Source organism: Triplophysa dalaica, chromosome 1, assembly GCF_015846415.1.
Source record: "Triplophysa dalaica isolate WHDGS20190420 chromosome 1, ASM1584641v1, whole genome shotgun sequence".
NCBI classification, from domain to species: domain Eukaryota; kingdom Metazoa; phylum Chordata; class Actinopteri; order Cypriniformes; family Nemacheilidae; genus Triplophysa; species Triplophysa dalaica.
Window position 1 is genome coordinate 26,043,821 of NC_079542.1, and position 26,767 is coordinate 26,070,587.

Below are 26,767 nucleotides of genomic sequence, written 5' to 3' on the forward strand. Positions count from 1 at the left end.
CAGTAGCAGCGGTGTTCACATTCTGACATTACGCATTCATCACGAACAGGCTTGTCTCTGGGCCAAACATCTGATGTTCCTTATGTGGACGAATGTACAATGCATTTACACTTTCCATCTAAAAGAATCCATTTCTGGCCTCCACTAGCCCCCTTTTACCCGTTTTGCAAAAATAATGCGGTCCTCTAAAATACACGTTTCCAGTGAGGAGAACCGATTCCTTCTGAGGTAATCAAATAAAACCCTCAAAGCTTTTTATAAAACATGGACGTGCAGGGACACTCTTTTTACAAGATTAATGGTGGAGAAGGGATCCTGTTTTTTCCACTTGTTCATTTTATTTCTCAATAATTCATTTGTGGAGGCAGGAAGCTAACAGTTTGTGCAGTATTGGCTGGAGAAACCTTTGCTGAGAGGATGAGAAATCAGTCGGGCCAACGCACGTTCCACATTTTCCAGCAGCCCTTAATAAGCGTCAGTGCTTAAAAGACCTCACGCTTCCAATATCACAGCTACTTATAACATCTCTGGCCAGGCCCAGTTGCTCATGTAATTATTGGGAAGAGGTTGGATAGGGATACAGTACTTCGCCCAATTTCAGATATTTTCTTTCATTTTATGTCTCTTTGAGAGGTTTCCACTCTGGCGAATTTAAATGCATAAAGTGCTCCGTAAAATGGAAGCTGATTAATGCACTCATTGAAACATTAAAAGCCTTATAGCCTTGTAAACCCAACTTGTATACAGCTTTATTAGCTTAAAATATAACTTTTCTTTATTCATTTTATTTCATTATTTATTTTAGTTTGCACTCAGTATATTGAACAAAGCATTACATTTATGCCATAATTCAAAAGCTAAAGTCAGTACTTTGCAATACAAGTCACCACTGCCTTGTTTACCAGTCAAGTACAACTGTTGCATCCCTTAAGTCAATAAAACGTCCAGTGGTTCACAATGATTGGGACAGGCATTAAAAGATTAAAAGGTTTATCATCTGTCTGCGTTGTCGTTGACATGGGTCTTGAGTAATTAGTGGCATTAGCATTAAGCATGGCCCATCAATAACAGCCCATGTGAGTGATCTTTGCTTCCTGAGAGAGTGATCCTGGGGCGGGGGCAGTGCTGCCAGCTTAGCCCGTGCTTCTCTGGAGTCCCTGATCTGCTTGGGTAAGTTTCTGAGTAGATGAGTCAGCTAAAGACGTAAAGTGAAGGACAGACAGAGAGCAGACCCTCCTATGTCAGAGCTTAGGCTAGGTGACATGGGACATGTAAACATCAGTGTATAAGAATCTCAGTGATATACACATTATGAGCATGTTTCCACATTTATATTGCAGTCGAAAGAGTGTGTGTGTGTAGCAGTATCTTAACATCAGCATTTGTTCACTTGACTGTCGCAGTGTGTATTTTCCTCACAGTAACAGGTGAGAATGAGTTGTGTCAGTGTGCCGATTTAAGTGTAGCTGACACCCAACACACTGGCGCCAAAGCATTCTCCTGACGATCTCATAGCGGTGCATGTCTATCACTCTGGGTGTTGATGTCAGTCAGTGTCTCCACTATGAATGGATTGCAGACGTAGATACACATGTACTATTCAATTCACTAGCATCCAATTGATCACAAGCATTTTACACTGGGCCCATTAGATACAGCCAGATGGGCATCGGCAGGCCCACATGATTGTAGGAAATCTGGATTTAAATCTGGAAAATTTTCAGAACTGGTCACAAATCAATGACATTTTAGAAACTTTCCTAAAATGAATGGGTCTCCCAACGTTAGCAGATATCTAGGATTATATAAATGAGCAAGGGATGTTTCAAACTTTGTGAATGAATGGTGTTTGAATTTTGAGGCATATACATACACTGTAAATGATCAGTAAGATATACTGTAAAGCTATTATCCATCACCTGTATCTGTGTAAGTAAAATGAATATTTTAGCACATAAGAGTAATGGATATTTCAGTAAATATGTCTGTTATTGTCAACACCATTGACTGTCAGTGCAAGTGGATAAAAGCATTTTGGCTCTACAGCTCATCGTGAATTGAAGGGCCTTCAGTCTGGTCCAGAACACCGATCATGAGCAATGCCCGCTGATGTTTTCCCTTACAAGTATAATGAAGGAATGATCAGCCTAAAGACATGCTCGTCCTCATGCACATCATCCTTGCTGCCAGACACGTGATCCAGTTCAAGTGACATCCACTGCAGCACAGCTCCCAAGTGGAGCTTCCCCATTCCCAGACTTGACAGCGCAGTGAAATCATCCGATGTCTCATTCCACACAACTTCCAGACCCAGAGTGGCTAGCTGTTTCTGTAGAGTGAGAAAGATTAAGGCAAAGTAAAAATGTATTAATTTATATCTTCCTGAAAAACAGAGAAAAAGAAGAAACACACCAATGCTCTTCAGACAGGTAGAATGTGCAAATGAAAGGAAAACAAATAGAGTGTCACTGTAAATCAATATTATGTAAAAAATCTGTTTGTCATCCCTCTTCATTGTCTAGCTTTTATTTTAAAGCCGTGACAGATGCCCTTGTCGGCTGCACGGGTGGTACAATGTGGGCGACAGGAGCTGAAGACTGCGGCCGAGGGAAAGTGGCTTATGAATAATTTAAAAAAGATCTCTCTGACCTCGGCCCTTTTTGTTTTCCTTTCAGATATGAATTTGGCAGGAAGACGCTCGCTGACAGGTAGTTTATATTCCCACTGGATGAGATCTTGGATAAACGACAGTTACCCACATGGAGAGAGAAAGAGAGCGAGGGTGATGGCAGAAAAAGGAAGAGCAGATAATAAGTGAACTGTTGTTGGAAGATTGAGAGACACCCAGCTTGTTTGTGAAAGCCGAGACCGAACGGCAAGTGCTTTAACTGTGAAAGATTAAGCACTCGTACCTAAATTACTTTTGTAATTGAAAAAGAATGCATGCACGCTCTATCTTTTTGCAGAATAATGCAAGCTTGTGGTGTACTGCGGATTTGAATCAGAGAGAGAAAAGGTAGAAAAAGAGATCCGGAGGAAGAGCTTGATAATGAAGAAAAGAGCCGGGGGAGCTGTCACCTGCACCTAACACTGTTCGACCCTCTGCGCTTCACTTTCTCTCTCTCGACACACCTGCACTAATGCACTTATATTGTCCTCATCCATTATTCTACTTCTCCTTCCTCCATCACTTCATCACTGCCTCATCCCGTCCGCTGCTCAGCCACCTCCGTGGCACCCTCATCCCTTATCTGACCATCCTCTGCTTATTTAATTCGCTTCCCTTGCTCCCTCTCCATTTTTCCCTGTCTTTTTCTCACTCCAATCTGAATGTCCAGCCTTGTATCTAAGCGTGTATTTCTGCTCCTGCAAGTGTTAGTCTTCCCTGTCTCTTGAGGCTTTCTCTCTCTCTCACGTAGGGTATGTCCTTGCTATACAGGCTGACACAGCATTGGGCACATTTACTTTCCATTAATTAACGCTCAATTTTTTTCTCCCAGGCCTGAACATCTCCAGCTTTCCTGTTGGAACTTGGTAACTTTGATGTTTTACGGCGCTTCAGACATTCTTCTGAGCCACATAGCCTTGACCTGAAGCAGCTTGTTGCCACTCCGGTGACATGGCGCCGTGTGTTACTACGACAACGCTGTCTCCGGCAATTAGAGTCACATGCGGCATTAGCAGACATCTCCCAGCCTGCGTTGTGACAGGCTCTATAAATAGCATGCCTCTTTCTTTGTCTATCTCTCTTCTCCTTGGGATGGTGAGACCTCTTCAGATTGAAGGGTGTGCTGAGGCCACTCATTTTTGAAAAACAATCAGCGTTTAAATATTCAGTGCGCGCTGTCATCGCGTGGCATGCGCAAGAGCCTACCTGAACAGCCCCCATGGAGCGTAGTCCTTCCAGCCCACTCAGTTACTCTAGGACAGAGCAAGAAATGCACATATCCCACAAGATCTCATCCATGTTCCAGGATGCCACCCAGCTATAAGCTTTGAATCATTTGAAGATGGTGAATAGGGATGTAACGATTCACTGTGAGCTGGTTGAAAATGTATTATAATATGTGACAATTCAAGCCGGTTGAGATGTTATTTAAATTGCAATATATGGTTTGAACAGCAGGGGCCACTCTGTTTCCTGCAAAAATGGAAAACGTGGATATGCTGATATTTGTTAAAGAGTACATAACATGAGAAAATGAAATTTCATGCAGTGTGTAATGTTGCCGTGTTTGAAAGAAAGCAGTTTGCTAAGTTGTAAATCCGAAGGTGAATGAATGACAAAGTTATTGAGTTGGAAAAAAGGGAGTTGACCCCGAATCACACAAACGAGTCGTACCTATTCCAATTCTCGAACCGCCGCGGATTTACGTCAATACATATAGTCCCCGCCTACGTTTTGCTTGACTGCCCGTAAACACTTCAATCTTCTCCCTCAAACACTGTAGCTCGTTCGCAGTAGACCAATCACCGCAGACTAGGCTAATGGAAAGGAGGGGATATGACAGATGAATCGCAGAACGAATCATTTGAGAGTCTGTCAAGAATTATGGTAAGAATAACTGCACATTATAATGAAATAATAGTGTTTTTACAACTATGTACATAAACTTGTTGTTTGACACTCCATAAACCAAAGAAGGACCTTAAAAATCCCTAGTTATGCAGTCTTTAAATCTAAACAAATCCAACATAAGCACAGACAAAGTTTGTTTGTATTAAAGAGACTTTTGTATTATTCAATTTTTATTTGATATGGAATTTGTTTTAAAATTGCGGCATAGTTTTGTTATTTGATATAAAATATATATTTATTTTTACAACGACATGTGCAGTTTTTGAGAAATAATAAAAGGGCAATTGCTCATTTCTAATTTGTCTTAAAGCCACAATATGGAATAGATTTGTTATGAAATATCCAAAAAACACTTGGACAGTGTGAAATATCTCATGCAGTTGTGTCATTATCCCATATGTTCCCAAGAATGTGCAAATCCAGAGAAATTCCTATTTAAAATATGACCTCTCCCTTGTCTCACTTGTATTTGTTGCATCTCAGTGACTTAATATCCACTGCTCCGCACTACCCTCAAACTACGGCAACACACAAATGCAGAAGTGGTTCTGGAACGCAGCATCTATTGTTCTGTTATTATTATGGATTACGATTACGAAAGAAAGAAATAAAACAAAGAAATAAAACAAGAATTAATAAAGGCATGGCATTTTCTTAATGGAGAGAGCTTTGCGACCAACTTAGACTCGACAGAGACTCCGCTTTGCATGTGTTTTAATAGACAGGTAAGCAATTTTTTTTATTGTCCACGAAATACTCAGGCACAGATTATTTTAATGGTTATGTATGCAGTTACCCTATGAAATACATTATATGTTGCACAAAAATATGCAGCCAGTAACGTTACTTGTAAATACTGTGTGTTCTTTCTAATTTACTTTCTAAAGCCTCTGGATGGTGAAAACGACATGTCCCATAATTCCACTCTCCTACATAATGTAATTTAGCTTTGCCTTTGTTGTTGTTTTGAAAGTGCTAATTTTGTAAAAATAAATAGGGAATAAATCGTATCGTGAGATCAGTACCGTGAATCACATCGTGAGCTGAGTGAATCATTACATCCCTACTTGTGAAGGCAAGCTTCGCTCCTACAAAATCCAGCATAGCTCATTGGACCCCAGAGGAGTAGCAGGTAAACCCTCCCAAGGTGCAGTGAGCCCCAAAAGAATTAATGACACGTTCACCAGGAGGAGTTGTGCCCAGCAGGTGGCAGAAATGAATGATGACTCTGTACAGTAGTTTCTGCATTGGAAGCGGATGAATGGTATTAATGTGGCACACAGACTCCTAATGCAGTCAATGTGATGGGCAGATGGAGAGAAAGGATGTAGCAGAAAGAGAGATTGAAGGAAGCAGAGAGAGAGAAAAGAGGTGCGTAAACACGGTTCAGCTCTAATGCTGCTCATTGGGCGGAAATGAAGCATACTGTATATTTTCTCATGTCTTTCACTTCTCATCTCTGCTTTCTCAAGCACTATCCTAAAGTTTTCAAATCTAGACCATTCTTTTTTGTTACAATCAAACCAGCTTCGAAACACATTGCACTGCTGCATTATACTGTAGCATAATTCAAGAGCCTCCATCAATAAATGCGACTACTAAAACATACAGGTCATGAATAACGCACGAGAAGCAACAGCCCTGAAGTTGGTTGCTCTGCTTTCAATACAACATAACACACAGTGGTGCGTAAAAATATATGAGTGGAGATGGCCCACCAGTGGCACACACAGCTTTTCCAGACTGGAGGCGACTGTTTTATTCAGCCTTGCATCTTTGTGGCAGTCACTTCGCCTCGCAGAAAAACATCTTGGGCATTATTTAGTGGCAGGCTTTTTTATCACTGTCTAATGTCTAATTTACATTCTCCGTCTACATCACTTTTTTCCCTCCACTCCACAAACGCTCAATATTCTTCTTTTTGTTTATCTTTCGGATCACATTCCCTCACGGAGAACTTTGGGACGTTTATCAGCTTTTAAAATATTTACGAGAAGTTAGTGAGAAACACAGACCTGCTGGTTCATAAATGACTCTGAGAGTGAGCTGTATGTAGGAGTGCATTAGTGCATGTGAGATGCATGCATTAACGGCAAGAAGTGTTTTTTCCTCACATAAGTGATGGGAGTGACTCAAATGAAATCAAAGATGCTATAATAAAGATGTTCTAGTAAAATAATACTGAGAAGGCTTGTGTATCTCATTGGAAAATGTTCCATAATGCTGGTTATCTTCCTTTCACAAGAAGGACCTCTCTGGGTCTCCGGACAGAGAGATGGAGCCATGTCCCATACTTTAATATACAGTAGGTCTTAAATCTGGCTTTAATTTTAAACCTGGCTTTAATTTTAAACCTGGCAAATAACATGACAGGTACATTCATGTTATATTATTATACTTAGTATAAGATCAGTATAAAGCCAAAATAATTATTGACGTATAGACGGTCACAGCGGAAACAACATAAACAAATGTTATTGTGGCCTAAACTTAACTTCTGGTGGACCTCCACAAAAGATAAATAACCGCTGAGTAGTTTTATTTTAATTTATTACAAATATTCTATAATAAAATATGATATTAATATAAATTTAATTAAAACATAAACTTTTATATTATATGGGCCACTAGCCAGACCCATGTGGTAGGGGGAAATAACAGTAAGATAAATATTAGCTTCTTAACTTTAGCCTTATTTGAAATGAACTTAAAACAGTTTTTTAGAAAAATAATGTAAAATACACCCAGTTGACAAAAAACCTGTTTTAAAGACCCCATGATCTGCACTGTTAACCGCAAACAAGGTTTGAGGTCACTTTCACAGGTTTAAGGTCACTAAACTCTTTATATTTGTCCCCCCAGAAAAATACATTATCTAAAATTACCAAACACAAACTTATGTTGTGACAAAAGTATTCCAAAATGTATTTTAAACAATGTTATATTTTAGCATCTTCAAAATAGCCAGCCTTTAATTAGAATTAGTAAAAATGTGCATTTGACATTTTAACAAACAACTTCTTGAGGTCTCACCCTGTAGGAGTTGCCATGTATTCTCTACCTTATTTGGCTGGTTTGTCTTCATTATTCGGTTCAAGTCATCCTTTAAAAATTTTTTTTAATAAAATACTTATTTTCTAAATAAAAAAAGGGTTTTTAAAATAATGATCAACATTTCGAAGTCATACATTTACATACATTAAGTCATTTAGCAGACGCTTTTATCCGAAGCGACCTACAAGTTGGGTTAACAATGGAAGCAATTGGGTCAAAATTTAGGACAACAAAACGCATAAGAGCAATAAAAACATGTCTCACAAAGCCTACTACAGTGTACAGAGCCAAGTTTAGTTTATCCAAGCTTAAATAAGCATGCATTTTTTTCAATCAAAACTTCAGTCAAGGGATAGCTCCCCCAAATGGAAATTATATCATCATTTACTCACCCCTAGGTTGTTCCAAACCTGTATAAATTACTTTGTTTTGCTGAACACAAAGGAAGGTATTTGGAAGAATGTTAGCAATTTTCAGTTCTGTTACATCATTGACTGGTTTAAACTACAATGGTAGTCAAATGTGTTCTGTTTTTTAAACAATTTAATTTCTACTATTGTACTGAAAAGAGGTAGTATAGTTTTGATTTTAGTGTCATAAATATTTAAAGTGAGCTTTTTTTTAGCTTTTTTGTTTTTATTTAAATTTTAGTTCATTTTAATTAAAGTTTTAGCAATTTTTGTAAACGCTTTTGTCATTTGATAATTTTTTGTTTATTTGTCATATTTCTATATAATATTAATTCATTTCTATTTTTGTTTTATTTTTGTTTATTTTTATAATTTTAGTGCTTTAAACTTATTTCAGTTATGTTTGAGGCAATTTTACCCTTTAGTTAAGTTTTCACATAATTTTTAGTTCAATATTTTATTTGATTTCAATGAACATAATTGTTTTCAAAATATACATTTTAGTAAACTAAAACAACCTTTACTAGTGAATGATGTCACAGAACTGAAAGTGCTAAGATTCCTCCAAAAATCTTTATGTGTGTCCATCAGAACAAAAACATTTATACAGGTTTGGAACAACTTGTGGGTGACAGATTTTTTTTTGGTGAACTATCCCTTTAAACTTTAAGTACCTACTTAAACACATCTATGGGTACTACAATATACTACAACAATATTTGGGAAATGTAAACACTTGTCTAAATACAACAGACATCTCCCAAATCCTGGCACACAATCTCCATCCCCTTCATGACCTCATCAACGAGTGTGTGTATGCTAGCTTGACACCCTCTGTCTCTCTGGCACACACAGATAACTGTGCAATCCAATTACAGCCACACTGGCTTTCACAGGCCTTGGCACAGTAAGAGGTTTTTAGTGTGTGTGTGTGTGTGTGTGTTTTCTATGTATCTCTGCATTAGAAACTTTAAGGTCAGTGTGTTTGGCTGTGTGTGTTAGCCAGACATCAGGCAGACGGTGACTCCTCGAACCCTTGTGCTCATTATGGAGTCCAGACTCAATCTCTATTTCGCCGCTATCACCTGGCACTAACTGTTCCTGAGCATCGGCCCACTGCCTCACCACCCGGGAAGATATTTTTTATCTGCCTTGCTCGCTCTCCTGCCCTTTCTTTCTTTCTCTCTCTACCACTCAACCCCATTCCACCTCCCTCACGACCACTCACCTCTCCAGCTGCACGTCAGTCCAATTTGGGGCATCCTGCCCCGACTACAGCCCCTGTAGTCGCTGCATGGCTACATTAGTGTGCAAGGCAGGCAACTCACACGGGTTGGAAATCAGGATAATGGCAGCTCCTCCCGAGACCAAAGACGTCCACATGAGTGTGTGACAGAAGGGCTAGAGAGACCTGAGCCGGAGTGACAGAGTGTCTGGCAGCCATGTTGGAGGCTGAAGCTCTCGGGCGAGATGACAGATAAAAGGTTGAAATGCTATTAACAACCTGAGATGGAGGCTGTGTTTGCTCAGCTCGACGCAATCTGAGAAGGAGGGACTAGAAGTGGACCTCTACATGGCTTTTCTGTCACTAACCATGTAGAGGCGGAAGCATTAAGAGTCTGTGACCTAACTACAAGACAGAGGCATGTTGTGTGTGAGCGGTAAGATGAAACAAAATCCAGAGGACAGCATGAAAGAGCTGGCGGAGACAGATCGCAAAAGGACGTGATGATGGGGGGAACAGCGGGAGATCTTGTCAGAGCAGTAATACAGCTTTATTCACGTTACCCAGTCAAGGCAAGATTTTCAGGCTTTTTCTGTATGTTAGGTTATCAATTATGTGAACGTTGCATTATTGTGTGTGTCTAGTCCAAAACTGAGTCATGTCTGGGCTGTCTGTGGCTTTCTTTTAAAGCAAGCTTGTGGGTCCCTCGTGGGCATCCTTACTGCTCATGTTAATGTCAAATTCTTGTTCTGAGGAGCAGGACGCGGCCGACAGGAGTCTGTAGATGCTTATATTTCTCACCCAGCATTACAAGACTTTAACAAAATGCTGTCCCACATGAGAGCAACTGGTTCAAGAGCGTTCAGTTCTTGAAGAACCTTGGGAATGGTTGTTCTCTGCTTGACCTGTCTACTTCAACAACCGTCCTCTTGTTTTATTTTTTATAATCTCTCTCTCTCTCATACTATTTTAACCTCTACTGTCCTAAAATTCTACAATATTCTGACACAAGACATAAAACTGGAACATATGTCCCTTGTGCAGCATTACCCAGAGACAGTGATCGGTAGCACTTTATTTTACAGTCCTGTTTCCCATGTAGATACTGTGTACTTTACAGTACTTATTACTGTAAATATAATAACTGGGTAATAACTAGGTACTAACCCTGAACCTACCCCTAAACCTTAACTTATTCAATGTAGTAACCTTATACTACCCAGTACATTCTTAGGTAAGTACACTATAGGTACACGTACTGTAAACAAAGTGCAACCCAGTGGTCCAAGAGTGCCCCGCTGCAGACTTCAGGATCCAAGGTTGTGAAAAGCTGTCTAAAAGTGCGGTCAGAGCCACTTATATACAATACAAATTGGAAGTGAACCACATGAGAAACATCTTCCTCCTGCTCATGGACATGTTGAGTCTATTTCATAATTCAATGATATTGTGATGCATAATAATGTACTAAAAAGCTATGTTTGAGTCTTGCTACAAGCTGATACCGATCACTGCTTATCCTGTTGTAAAACATCTGATGTTCTGAACAAATTATGAGGAATGACGGATGGAGATGCGCTTTCTCTGTGTTACATGTTTTCCCTAAGTTGTTTTTCAATTGCTTTCGAAAAGTGGTGGGGACATGCCCCATCCACAAATGACATCTATGAGTTAAATACTTCACAGAAGAAAGAAGACAAGAAACAATAAGAAATGCAGACTGCAATTGCAGGCAAATATAATTAAAAGGTACAAAGGGACTGTAACAAAGTACAATTGTGAAAGAAGCGAAACAGAAGATGATATGCGGGGACTCTGACCAGCCTGAAATGAGTGAGAATGAGAGGGCAGACAGAGAGATTGAGGTGCTGGATGAAGTGATGAATAAAGAAAGGGAAAGTGGGAGGAACTGGTGCACTCTGGGCAGGAGATAGATGAGCTGAGGTCAGATATTCAGAGAGGGAGGATGGAGAGGTAGCAGGAGAGAAAAGACAAACGAGAAGAATGGGCAGGGAGACAGGAAAGAGTCAAGGCTGGAGAAAAGACTGATGGGGGTTGAGGTGGAGATCCAACATAAGTCACAAAATCATTCATCAAGCTCCAAAACTCTCACCTTTGCAATGTATGTGGAAAGAGAAGACCCCGCAGATGGACGAGCCAGCACGCCATACTCACAATTGTCCAAGAAACCAATGACAACCCTGAAATCAAAACGTGTTTAACCAGGAGCCAAACGTTTTATTTACTCAACTTAACATCCCCAAAATTCCACCACTGTCATTCTCTGTCATCCAATTTCAGATCTGTTCAACAGTGCAGACAGAGCCATCTGTGCTTTTCTAAAACTTTGTCACTCTCTGCTGTTTGAGTCCAGGCTGTTTCTTGTGGCCAAGATGGCGTCAGTGACTCTTGATAAGCTTCTAACTCAGGGGCTTCTCGATGAGGGGTAATTACTTGTCTTTGACTTTGCCCAGGTCTTGTTGAAGCATAAAGGTTTGAACAGAATTGGCATAATGGAAACTCATCTGTGTTTCTTAGATGCACTGATACTACTTTTTCCTTGCAGATCCGATTTCGATAGCTGATTTCTGCGTATCGGCCGATCCTGAACCGATTCGATACTAGCACTGTTTTTCTTGATCAAAGTAGAGTTGCATATTTTATCTTTTATTGCCAGAGGTGGATAGTTCTTAAGCATGTTTACTTTCAAGTACATTTTAAAATATCTGTACTTTATCAGAGTACTTTGGACAAAAAATACTTCCCACAGTATGAAGCACATCATACTTACTCCACTAGAGTCAATAAATAAATGTTGTTTTCAAACTTTTCATCCATGAGTTAAAATCTACCACTTTCCTTTACTTAAGTTTTTTACTTTTAAAAGTAGAAAAGTATGATTTTTAAATGTAATTAAGTGCTGTATTAAACTTAAAAAACATACAAAACAAAAATGTGGTGTCATAATACTTACACAGATACTTAACAAAATAAATCTCTGTTTATTAAACAAAACTATTATCACAGTATAAAAGTCACCAAACTCGCTCATGCCCATCCTGGAAACAAAATGATGCGCTTACTACGCTTCTAAAGTCATGCCCATTGACGCATAATGATGTGCCTAATGCACCCGCTTCACTCACAACCATCTTGATGATCCTGATGTCGCCAGAATCTTTGCTTCCCAAGACAGTTATAACACAAAACAGTTATAACACAAAGAGAAGAGATATATTATGTGTTTAAATTAGTGGTGGGCCGTTAACGGCGTTAACGCCGTTAACGCAGTGAGACTATTATCGCGCGTTAAAAAAAATGTCGCCGTTAATCTATTCTCAAAGTTGGGTTGGGAGCTGGGTCTATACTACGCAAGCTATGATGACTTTCACCTTGATATTTTAGCGCGGATGTATACCAGCTTAACTGCACTGTACGCGGCGAGAACGATATTTTTCAACTCGCGTCATTCGCGGAAGCAGAAGCCTCCTCATCATCTCATAACCAGGGCTTCATTCACGCGATTCGCGCAGCAAGTAGGTCTATTGGCTCTTTGCATTAACATATAAATCACTCGCGCTTGACACGCCATTCGCGTTTGGTCTGAACACAACATAACGTTACTGTGAAATTACCGCATCAAACGTGACGTGCTAACATGGATGCAGCTATGAAGCCGCCGGGTTTGCTTCAGGGAATATTAATTTTTAAGAAGCTTCCCAATAGAAACATCGACAAGACTAAGGTTGTTTGCACCTTGTGCAATGCGGAATTGGTTTAAAAAACAAAACTTTCTCTCAACAGGTAGTGGTCTAGCTTTAGTTGAAACCAGTAACTTTGTATTGAGATCTAATGTATTATGGCTCCTGTATGACATATCGCTTGTTGCTCCCTCACTCTTTGTAAGTCGCTTTGGATAAAAGAGTCTGCTAAATGACTAAATGTAAATGTACTGTAGGAGCTCTTCCAGTCTCAAGTACCACCTAAACGGAAATCATCCCTTAGCTAATGCGGAAGTAAACACAAGTTCATTTTATTGAACATAATTTATTTTCATCACCAATTATCATAGTAGAACAGCTTTCTCAAGCAGTTTGTGATGCATTTTGGAAACAGGAGATGAGCCCCTGGTCTAATGCGCCACCTGGCTTGAGAAACCCGTTCTCAAAGACTTACTTTTAGTCATTATTTGGGTAGCACACATATTCTGAATGCCTTCGGCAGAATTCAAATGAGCCATTTTAATCTAGATTAATCTAGATTAATTTTGGAATTAATCTAGATTAATCTAGATTAAAAAAATTAATCTATGCCCACCACTAGTTTAAATCATAGTACATTGCATCCATCCTAAAGTTAAAACGCATAACATAGACCGCCTCAAGTGCTTGAATCTAATAATGTTAGACTCAGTGAGTACAGTCTCTGGTTAAATGCATTTGAAACAAAACCACAGTCTATTATCTAGTGATTATGAAGAATATTGAAATTTTGGAACGAGTAACGTCCTGACCTTCCCGGACACATGCATGCTGGACGGAGATTGACAGATGACAGCACCAACAGAGGTCAGTGTTTTTTAATTATGCTATGTTGGTTTATTCCTCGCATAAATCCATCAAAAAACATGACATCACATACAGTGCACGACAACTTTTATGGTAATTTCCTGATAGTAAGTCCTTTATGAAGCTTTAGAGTATCATCCACGGGTATCGCAACGAATCGGATTGAAGGGAACCCGTCAGTCCGATACCCGATCCAGCAAAAAAAGACCCGTATCGGTCCCAATTCCGATCCAGAGTATCGGATCGGTGCATCCCTTTGCATTGGTAACATTTTGAGGGTCAGAGGCAGGCAATTATTCAACGAAATTCAAATCATTATATTTCAAAGGCAAAAGCAGCAACACACTGTCCTTCCCTTTCAAAAAGACCATCTAGAACACCTGTAACATGTTTTCCATGTCTTCAAAGTGACGGTAGATTCCTGATAAAAAGAAAGGTTTGACAAAGGTTTTGATCATTCACATTTACCACAGAAAAGTGCTTCAAACCACTTGCCTTACATGGCACCTACTATACCTTTGTAATACCACAATGGGTTTGAAAACACAGCCTTTATTAAGTGCTGTCAAAAGATTAATTGTGAATAAAAGTTTGTGTGTTGTTCATATTATTTTTGTATTTATAAACACATACTCATGCATATATTTAAGAAAAATAATACATATATATATATATATATATATATACACACACACACACACACACACATATATACATATAAACATATACACACACATATATATTTTTTATACCATAGTCTGCTTTAATACTCGATTCTGATTTGCTGGAAGGTGTGCATTAAAACCGTTTAATGCACAGGTAGTTGATCTTTGTCTCGCACAACCCCAATTTGTCTTTAGGCGCCCCTAGCCCAGTAAACCAGAGCTCAACTTTATTTAAAAAACTTTATTTACTTTGTTTTTTGTATTTTGCATGGATTGTTGCAAAGTGGAAAAGGGGCTCTGAGTAAATTTGAATAAACTGCTATTGATGCTTGAAAGTAACTATTGCTGATACTCAAAGTGATAGTTCAGCCCCCCCAAAAATCTTTCAAAATCAGTCATCATTTACTCACCCTCTCATCATTTCAAACCTCTATGACTTTCTTCTACAGAACACAAAAGAAGATATTTTGAAGAATGTTGTTGTGAGTAAATGAAGACAGAATTAAAATATTGGTGTGAATTATCACCTTAAGTTTGTGGATTTAAATAAACCCCCAATCCATGTTTTAAAGAACCACTTTTGTTAAAAATAAAAATGGGGGGGCTGTCAAACGATTAATCGTGACAAATAGCATCCAATGTGTGTTCACATAACATATCTGTTTACTGTGCATATTGATTTTGTATTTAGAAAACCATACATATTGAGATTTTAATTCACCAAAGCTGCATTCACCAGATTGCAATGTATTATTAGCCTACAATTTGCAGAAAGACACGCTAAACAGACAAGTTTCAATTGCACATACAGCTATTCAAACACTCTTTTTAAGCACAGTACGTGCATCTATTCTTGTTGCATATGGCCAAATGCCGCAAAAAGTTTATGCATATGAATCAATCACTATGTGATGACATGCTTCAACTGCAAAGTAACAGTGTTGCACTCTCAATAGTGCGCTTATCTTTCACAAACTCTTAGCATATATTATCGACACTATAACTTGTTTTTAACCCATATACATAGGCCATACCTTTATTAATCAGTGCCAAGTGCCCCGTTTTAAGTTGCTGCTACAACAGTATACAATAGTGCGCTGTTCCCGAATCCATGCGTTCGAACCTTAAACAGATACGCTTCCACGGAAGACGATTGGCCCCCGTAACACTCACTTGTGATTGGCTGAATATTAGTTCACAAAATTTGCTAACTTTCCTTATGCAACATAAAATGCATTAACAGACTTCATACAAAATGCACGGCAGTATTTAATGACCAACCCCTAACCATTTGTTTTGAATCCTCTTGGGGAGTTTAAGACAAAAGTACCCAAATCCTTCTATGCTATAATATAAACCTCGGTAACACAGCAACAAAGAAACATGTTTAATCTGCTGATGTGCAGAAAAAGAGCCATAAAGAAGGTAATGATAGCAACACTTAGGGTGAACAACTGATGAATGTTTTAGAGAATAAAAAGCATAGCTTAATGTCTTAAGATAAAAGTGCATTCCACACACTGACTGCAATTTCAGTGGAAATACAATTTCCATTAAAAGGAAAATAGCTCTCCCTGTGAATGATAATAATCTATGACCTATGGTTTGTTCTCATTATGCTAATGTCATATCTGGATATCTTCCATTAGCCTTCTAAATGAGTTTTATCTACATTGTATGTTTGGAATATTTATCCACAATGTCTAGAAGTATTTTTTCAATGTAACAAACTCATAATGATTGTGTAGGAAGTTTAATGTAGAATATTTAGACTATTACCAGTAGATTGACCGTGCGACTGAGTTTGGCTCTAGGGAGAGACTTGTGGAATTAAGTTTCCCCAGCCACTTCTCAACCTGTTCCAGGGTCAGCAGTCGGTCCAGTCAGACTAAACTCTCCACATGGAGGGCCAAAAGCAGCAACACCCTGGCCTTTCCTTCCCAAAGGCCCATCTCCAACAGCTGTACCATGTTTTCCATGTCCTCAATGTGGACTACTGTGCATATTATATCACATACATGCATATATTTAAAAAAAATAATAAATATTATGTACAGTATACATATATATGTATATATATATATATATATATATATATATATATTATACCATAGTCCGTTTGAATACTCGATTCTGATCTGCTGGAAGGTGTGCATTAAAACCGTTTAATGCACTGGTAGTCAGTTTGATCAATGTTTGAAATTAACTGACGCTGTCAAATATCAATAGCTGACAGCCCTACTTTATATATTAACTCTGGACTTACAGTATATGATAAACAAACAAAACGAATTACCTGATATTTGCATCATTGGAACTTTGGTGTATTTTGTTCCCAGGAAGTTGAGTAAGTCTTGGTTTTATACGTAAAATCCTCTATCTCAAAATCTTACAAAAGAAAAGAGGATAAACTTTAAAACACACATGAAGACAATGAATAGATGAGGAAGATAGGACAGTATGACCTGCAAGAGCACAGACATGCACAAACAACCATTTCAACGGAAATCTGTCCTGACAGGAATCTTGCTCCATCTTATGAGGTCGCTTTACACTGTCATACTGCCAGACGGATCTGACATTGAGGCCTTGATGAGTCAAATCATAAAGAGGATTATCACAGACACTATGCCAGAAAAAGGAAGAAAGATAAAAGAAAGAAAAGGCAAGAGGAGGGGTGCAGGGGAGGCAAAAGCATAGGGCGTATTATTACAGCCCATTACACCCATTAAACTCACTGACAAAGATGAGATTCGATAAAGAGACTATTAGCGGTATTACAGTCACATGTTCTTTTCCACAGTGTTTTCACCTTATTGGATTAGTCAAGGGAAAGATAAAGAATGAGAAAGAGTGAAGAGGGAAAAAGCAATATCAGGCTAAATCAAATACTAAGTATGATTGCAAGACAATATGGGGTTAAGCCAGGTCTTGTTATTGTATTTCACTGTGCCAAATGCACTGCAAGGGGAAAAACGCAAGCAAGACAGTCAGTGGCCTCATCCCAATTTGAATCCCCCCCATTCCAGCAGCATGTTTTATGTTGACCTACTGTACAGTAATACAAAAATGTTGGTCACATAAGCAACACTTAGAAATGGATGAGTGTCATTGCATTAGGAACCAAATGACACCAGCAAATGAATGATCTTAATGGCAATGGTTTACATGATATTCATTTTGGCCGCCATGAGAAATAAATAACCAATAAAAACGGATACCTCCTGTACACAATTGTTTTGTTGCATTGTTTTCATTGTAATTGTTTACATCAAACAGTGCCAAGAAACAGACAAAAAGCTAAAGGCTGCATATGTGACATACAGTGGCTTCTAGACGTATTTACAAATGTCATCATCTATGCAGACAAATTGAATCTGATCTCTTCACATTTACATTAGAAACTCTTAATTTCACATGTGGTCCATCACATCACATTGCAAATACAGTATCACAAAGCATACTGTAGTGGCGCTATAATTGAGGGAAAAGATCAAGGAAAAAACACTAACTAGGCAGAACTAAAGCATGTGCGCACCCATTGCCAACAAAACACAGACATAATAGACTCAGTGATGCCATGAACAAACAAACACACCTCAACTTTTCTCACTATCGCAAGTCAGTAATGAGCTGCAGCCAATCTTGACGCATCACAGCCAACCTTGATGGTAAAGCAGCTCTTCCAATCGCTCGTCGGTTGACACGTGAGCGTCTATTTCTTTCGCCTTGCCGTGGCCGTTCTTTTCCGGGAGGATTGCCCAATAAAGGACTAAGAAAACGGTTTTCATTTAAAAAAAAAACTGTCATGGTATGTGTGATGCATGTACAGAGGACCCAAGCAGGTAAGGGGTTAACAAGACATTTTAGTCACAAAGGATAAAAACAAGACAAACATGACATGATGCGGCAGAATCGTGACAAAAACTTTCTGTAACCTTTAAGAACATTGGGGGAGTGTATCGAGCAAGTTTATGAAGTCAGAATACATGAAACACCGTTGCACATCCCCTTTATTGCAAAACCCACAGACAAACATGAAGGTGACCAATGATTTATAAAAAGACAAGAAATCTAAATGGAGTTTCATTCCGAAGGTCACAAAATTTAAATTTTTGTGGTGGAGTGATTGGATGTTTGATTGCGTGCTTTGAAATATGATTTATTTTATGAGCAGATTATAACATAACAATTGGCTGCAAAGTATAGGCCTCGCAAACATGCTGAAGTAAAATTAAAAACCAGTGCTGAACTGACAGAATAATTGTGTTTATTAACCTGATTAAAATCCTGAGCAAAATAATTATGATCATCATTTTACCAATGTGCAGCCCTACTATCTAGGTCAAATTTTCGTGGGCCACTAAAGTTGTTTTTTGCATAACCTGACACAAGTGGGTTGAGTTTCATAATTATTAGCAAGAGCATTTGGTGTTAGTTTTGTTCATTCCCCTCAGTCACCTCAGGGCCCCAGTTTGCTTTGGTTTAGAGAGGAATGTACCACCCAAGAAGTAATTTTCATAATCACCTTTTATACACTCCTGATATTCAGCAAAACCTCTGCTTCAGCACTAAACATTCTTCTCATAAGAAAGTTCGCAATTGAAAACATATTGCTCATGACATAATTAGGAACACTATTAACAAACCTGAAAAAAATTAACAAAGCAAAGAGACAGAAACTTGGAACGAATTCCTCTATAAGAAAAACGTCTCATTTTATAAACCCAAGACGAGTTCCTGGGCTGTCATTTATTATGAGAAACACCTGATCCTGCGTCGGCAAAGCAAACCTCTGCTTTCGGCCTGGTGCCAAGCTTCGAAGCGCCTCGATGGTATGCTAGCAGTTCTCTTTGAGCTTGTGAACGCAGGCCAAGAGCAAGAACAGTTGGATTTCAATAATTATACAGGGGGATGAAATTTGATCAGTGTAAAGTTCAAAACACATGGCATGCTATCTGTCAGTTATTATGGGGTTGCAAAGCTCTTGGAAGGGCGTGCATTAAAAGGGGAATTCTGCCATGCGACTTTGTAAAATGCCACACAAGGATTCTTGTCACTGCGGTCTTGGCCGGCAATCAAAAGAAAGAAAACATCCTGGGAGATTCTGTGACTGAAAGAGAGAAACAGAATGACACAACACGCATACACAAGAGAAGGCCACTCATTCCTCCTTCATTAATTACAGAGCATAAAAACAATGCGGCTATTGTGCAGTTCTGCATCTCAAATCCTCTCACAAGCCCGTTTTCAGTAATAACTGAACCACAAACAAAAAAAGCCAAAACACTCGGAATTAAACCATTTCCATCTTCTCTCATTCAATCCTTTGGTGCTCCAAGTAGAGCTGTTGGTAGTGGGGGGTTGAAATGTGAGTTCCTGTTTTGGGGTTTGTTTCATATTTTGGTGTGTCGTACACAGCACAAAGCTGCTGTGACACACCAGGCATGGGTCACAATTTTTCTCTGTTCTCTTTTGACTATTCCTTCAAAGGTTTCTCATCCCCTGTCATTCCACAGTTTTATTATCTGTTGAATTTTTCTATCTTTTTACGCTGGCTCTCCATTTTCTCCCTGCTTTGAGCTGTCTCCTTCACTGGTGTTGAGGTAAAGAATGTACGTGCACCATAACAAATGATGAAGTATTTTCATGTATGTGTCTCGAGTGGAACTAGAACTATACACATGTCTACAGCTATGGGAAAAGACAATATTTGTGTTTTTCTCAATTTACTATGTATGTGATTAAGTAAAATGATAATTTTTGTTTCATTCTGTGAACTATAAACAATATTTCACCCACACTTCAAATCAAAATATTGTTTCTATCTGTATTTATTTGCAGAAAATGAAAACTGTCTGGAGGAACAGGTCAAAATAACAGAAAAGATTATCTGTATTTTTCCAGCGAAGAAAACAAGTTCAAATTCACCTTTAGCAATACAACAGTAATGTTAATGTATTTATACAAGTAAAAAAATATTTTTATGAAAACCCCCAAGGTAAGGTAAGTCTTTCACCTTGCTATTGCATGACTTTATGTCACTCCTGAGCTTTGATTTTCATGAAATTCAACAGACACTGGACTGTAATGGCCACCATACATCAAGAAATGCTGATCAAATGAAAATTTGGAATGGTCTCTACATTTTTTCACGGCTGTGTAAACTATCATTTTTGTTAATGTGTTTATATGGCTATATATAAGAAATCTGTTTGGGTTTTTCTCCAATAAGGCAGAGCCAAAAGAAATCCTATTTTATCTGAGCTTTCAGTCTGGATTGAATATAATAAGTAAAATAATATAACAAAAACAACATGTCTTTCTATTGAATTGTCCTCACTGGGTAATGGTGAATCAAACTGTCTGTTTAGGATTAACTGTTTTGAATGATCTTTGTAGAAAGTGACGTCATTCGACAGATCATATGTAAACATGTCAGAGGTTGACAATGTTTAATGCCTTTTTTCCTACAGTGCGCATGTTACACTCAAAAAACAATTGGAGATGTACAATACAAGATTATCCTAGAAAAATGCTCTAAGTTTAACACCATAAAAGTCCTCCAACACCCAATCAGAGAGGCAAAATGGCTTCGGACAACGTTAATATCGCACAGGCAACTAAATGAATTACTATAGAACCCTGAAGCGGTGGGACTACTGACTGCCTTTAAATTATAAATCCAAACTATGAATTCAATTTTCATAATCTCATTCACAAGGCCCAATCAATGTCTGATCTAATTTGTATATTTCATCGGCTGAATTAATGAACTTCCACTGACTTAGGATCCTTGCCGGAGAAGGAGAGAAAAAAATCTGTAATTAAGTCAAAACATAAAACAAAAGGAATTAATTAGATTGCTTATCAACGAAAATCAATCCAAACTTTATTTCCTGTTGCGTCTGGTAGTGGAGAAAAGCTCCCCTCCTACCGCTCCATTCCCATCGCTCTGTGTTTAAAATAGGATCAAAGCACCTGCCAGTATTACTCAGACAAAGAAATCGATGAGTAAAACAAGACTCCAGCATGTGGGTAAGACAATGCGCAAATAAAACAAAGAGAGATCTGTAGTGAAATAGACATAAATAGCACGAACATGTTTAAAACTCATTTTAAGCACGTCTGTTCTTGAATGTGACAAGAAACTTTATTGTTAAACTGTGTCGGATTTGACTAAACTGCTGGATGCAATGAATGTAATATGCATTGAGTATGCCTCAATGCTAATATGACAAAAAAACCAAACATTTCTACAGAATGAAAGATTTTAGTTTCCAGCTATTAAAATGCATGAACATTGGCTTTGTGTTTATACTCAAGCTCTAAAACTTCCAGCCACATTGCATGGGAGATGCATGGTCAAATCTGGCTTGCGACATTTTTGATCTTGCTGCAGATACCTTGATGCAAACAAGAGCAGATTTTGTGCCAGCAAGACACTGTTTACAGAAATAGGCAGTCGGGACCCAGACACTTATTGTTAAATTATTTAAGATGACACATCACCCCTCATGGGAGGATAAGTTCATCCTGATAGACTAAAGAGACTCATTTCTTATCAACGCTATAGGAGCAGGCAATGTGAAATACTGATTTAAGCTTTGTAAAAGTCTTTTGAGCAAGTACTTTTTAATGATCCGTTCAGAGCGATTCGCAGAGCGTTTGTAAATCACAAGACTAAAGAGAACCTTGTTTGAAAGCAATAAATCGCTCTTTCAACCAGTACATTGCAACAAACCAATCCGATGTAGTAGACCTCCCAAGGCCAACTCACACAATCAGGTGTAAATACCATATACGTATATATATAAATACATACACATATGCGTAAACACTTCCCGATAAAGATATCCCAATAAACATGTCTACACATGCATGTGCAGAGCACACCCCACAAATTGCAATTTCTTATAATCCAAGCCAATTTTCACCTTCAGCATCAGTCGTGCAACTGCTTACAGTTCATTTATCAAGCAGTTCATTCCCCAGCATGCTAGAGACCGGAAACCCAGCGGTGCTATGACCATTCTGTCTGATCAGCTCTTTCCTCTTTTAGATATGAGCTGATCTGTATGTACTGTACAACACTTACAACCTTGAAATAAAACCGTTCATACAATTCTTTCCTGATTACCTGAATTACTTGAATGTTTGATTAAAATCCCAATTACTTTCCACAAGCCATTTACAAAACATAACTCTGGTTTTGGAGTGTATTATTAAATCAGAGGGGGGTGTTGTTAAATTGTTACTTGGGATTACAACCTAGTCTATTTTGCAGCTGTGCTGTCTAGGTTCTGTCCAATTACACAAAAGCTTGTAATGCTTATTAGACATGACTATCCTGATCCCGTAAGTAAAGCAGACAAGCCACACCTTTAGTTTATCTCTATATAATGCCTGTTCTCAATGCGTTACATTCACAGTAGATTTTGCGACTGTCGTCGTATGGCATTCATTTGTATGTCATTTGTATTCATTGATAAAAGTAACTTATAGAAGGTTTCATCAGACACGCACGCCTGGCCACTCTGTTTGATACAATATAACAATTTATTGTATATATTACTTAATGATAACCTGTATTATATATTATCATATTTTATTGTATATTATTATTTGTATTAGTTTTAACTGCTCAACAGTTATTAATACTTTGAAGACCCCTGCCGGAGATTTGGGCCACATTACATTTATGTTGTTTCCACTGAAATGCAGCTACTCACTCACTTTCTACTTGTTATTTGCTTGTTCGGGGGTGTTATTCGCAGAGGCCAAAGGCAAATAATAACAGTAATTGCACTCAAGGTGTACTGTACAACTACCAAAAAACATAAGACTAACCTTATCTCCATAACAAAAGTTCATAGACGGCCATTTTTACACACACAGCTTGCATTGTAGTGTACACTGTAGAGCTGGGTAGATTACTTATGAATTGTAATCAGTTCCTGATTACATATTACAAGACAACATTTTAGTTAGTAACATAATCTCTTAGATTTCACATTTTTGGTAATGTGATTAGACTACAATTGGATTACATTAAGATTACATTTGACTTCAATCGTATTTGACGTCACATATATTGCAAATTATAAATTTTGTACTGATACACCGAGGAAAAATATTCCATTATTTATAACCAGAAAGAGCCTCAACATCTTTTTAAAGTACAGTACAGGCAAAATACTAACACTCGTATAAATTGTTGTTAGTGTTTACTGATAGTAACACTGCAAAGTTTTCCCATGAGTCTCCTTAAAAATGAAAGGGTGTCTATTAGGGGTGTGTCAAGATCTCATGCCACAATATCACAAGATTTCTAGTCAAGGTCTTCAGATATCAGCATGATGAAGTTTGATGGTTAGTATTGAAGGTGCCCTGCAAGTTTTAAATCATATTATAATTTTTTCTATGTCCACCTATTTTGCATTTTAGGATTTTCATTTGAATAAAATACTATTTTTCATATATTTCATCATTGAGGATAATCCCTGAAATTGTGAACCAATTTCCTGCCATTCTCGTGATAAGTGTCTCGTCACACCCCTATAGTGTCAAAAAGTAACTCTAGTCTACGAGAATTAAAAAAATGTAGTTTATTCTAATTACAAGTACTTGAATTTTGGAATCTGATTGCGTAATCCAGATTACACATAATTCGTTACTACCCAGCACTGTCTGTGAATTTCCAATATCTTAGTTTATTTGTGTGATATCAATAAATAGTGCTTATAAACAGCTGTTTAGATCTGTCTCATGAAAAGAGGCTTGGACCCACAAAAGAATGTTTTAAAACAGCTATTTTTTATGATTGTTTGTTCAGGTATTCAGCACAGTGTTATATTTTTGCATTTATCTTTCACCTTTAAAGTGCAGTGCATCGGCCAGGATCATGGCTCCAGCTTTCATCTTCAGTTCCTGGTTTAGAGTTCTTGCTGATGTCTCTTCTCCACCCATTCCCGAGAATGCAGCTTTTCCATGTCATCCTGTTTCTCTCCAACATTCAGGGCCACATGCTGCAGTCCAAACTGGGACTGGAGGTCATCCAGAAAACCATTCTCCAGTTTAGGGGCTTGTTTGGAAAAGCATGAAGCTGGTTCCATTACATTCATGCACAGATTTCAAAGCTTCACTAAACGCATTCTTATCTTTGGTGTTTCCCAGGAGATTCTGAAATTGGTCTACTGTGAAACCTTTTGCACCGCAACCTACAGCCACTAGATAGTTGAGTAAATGCAGAGGAGAGATTAGGGTGTTGGTCTGGGAAGTGTCTATGCGAAGCGCCCTGTTGAGTTGCAGCCCCAGGGTCCAGGTGGGGTGATTCTGACTGGGTCGTGCCTGGTGCTTTAGGTTTCTGTGGAGTAGACGACCAGACACTTTTGTAGTCCAGACAACAGCAGTAGAGAGAGAAAAGGACCAAGAGTAGTGGGCAGCATTGCTGGCCTAAAGAGGAGGGGAAGAAATTATTATTATTATTAGTATTATTACATTCTGCATGAATTTGAAAAATCCTATCTGCTTTCTTAACTTGTTTTTGATCTTGTTAAGAAAGATCTTGTTGTCTTGCATGCTGTTCACCCACCTATTTTACTCCACTAAAAAGAAATCTTGCATTATTTAAAATGTTATAAATGGAAATAAATGTGCAATGTATAAAGATATATCTGAAAAAAGAACTCTATTATTGAGAACCCCATTTCATGTTGTCATTTTGGGGAAAACACAATTCTAAGTTCTCTGCCAAAATATCACAGTTTAGAATAAATTGTTACAAAATAATAAAGTGTTCAATAAATAAGTGATGGTACTTTGGTTTTAGTCAACAGTGTCATAAACAGAAAGGTACTCTTATAGTAGCTGTGGCCAGGGGCGCAACTATACATTTTCTGAGGGGTATGCGAGATCAGTATTGACGGACCCCTTCGGCTACCACAATATAGAAAACACACAGTGTATCAGAATAAGACGAATTAGTTGTATCACGTGATAAACTCGCGTTGAATAATGCAAATAAACAAACGGTCTTTGTTTTTTCCCACTGAGGTCTACTTTAAAACGAATGCTTAGTTTGTGGTTCATTAATATTTAATAAAAACACAACAATACTGTTAAACTTGTTAAACATACTTTTATTGAAAAACGAAATTTGGCCAACGAGATTGGTGGACATAATAACTTTGTTAAATAAAATATATGTATTGAACTCATTTAAAATGCTACACAAATGTGAAAATAAAACGTTTTAGATTATGACTTTTTCGTTATATTTTTATTATTTATAACGGTTAAAAAAAGTTAAATAATATTTTGCGACAATGCCCCCCCCCCCCTTGCACCGCATATACTGCATACCCCATTTTTGCGGCAACAGACTGTTGAAATTGTAGAAAAAGAGTTTCGAAGGAAAATGTTAAACATCTAACGTTAATACTAAAACCCTGACACCAAATGCATTCCGAAGACATTCTTGCACTATTGACAGTACAGTAACAGTGATGATCATCCTTCTGGCCTATACGTGACTCAAACCACTATTCAAATCCTCTCAAATCCAAACCACGAACCGAACCGCGGTTTCCTCCGGAATCGGTTTATGGAACACGAAAAGAAGGAATAAATAAAGCGCTTAAATAACAGCAGACGTTGGAGGATATTACATACAGTCGGAAAAGTAGTTTGTGTTTTTTGCACTTGCCGAGCGCAGCTGTTCCGTCTGTTCAGAGTAGTGAGGGGCAAAAACTAAGTAAAAGTTTCTTGTTGGCTTGAAACATTACCGTTAATTAATGAAAGCGTCCTTCTCTCCTCCGGCTTCTTCTGTGGGTTTTCAGGTGAAACGAACTGACAGTGCAGGTTCAGACGTGGCAGAGAAAAGGTTCTTTTCACCATTTCTTCACTTTCCTCTCAAACTGTATCCTATCCACACTCTTTCCATCAGGGCAGTTTCATCTTTCCAGATATCTCTCACTTTCATCAAGCCCTTCCTTGTTTATCAAGTTGTGTGTGTTTCTTGCATCCAGGCACTGTTTTTGTTCATTTGCATAGTTATTTCTTATCACCATATATCTGCTATTTAAACTCGTTTTATGTGTTTTATTAGTGCAGCCGGTTTTTCGTTCTGTACCTTGAGGAAAGGCTGCAGTTATCATAACAACCGAAAGGGGGCGCCCGCGGTCTTCTACGTAACGGCCCTTTACCCAAACAACGTCCTACACGCGTCTTTTAACCGCCCGTTATAGCTTGAAAACCGGTGCTTT

At 38.3% G+C, this 26,767-nt stretch overlaps 1 protein-coding gene across 1 annotated transcript; it reads right to left on the bottom strand.

Annotated features, from left to right (window-relative positions):
• Positions 1-909: 909 nt before the first annotated feature.
• Positions 910-24,949, bottom strand: serpinh2 (serine (or cysteine) peptidase inhibitor, clade H, member 2). The gene is given in 12 exon segments (XM_056746068.1): positions 910-2,102; positions 2,105-2,149; positions 2,152-2,329; positions 16,281-16,324; positions 16,327-16,494; positions 16,768-16,881; positions 21,138-21,146; positions 24,377-24,478; positions 24,481-24,602; positions 24,604-24,834; positions 24,836-24,897; positions 24,899-24,949. Coding segments are annotated over 12 exon segments (1,188 nt in total). The 3' UTR covers positions 910-2,040.
• Positions 24,950-26,767: the final 1,818 nt, after the last annotated feature.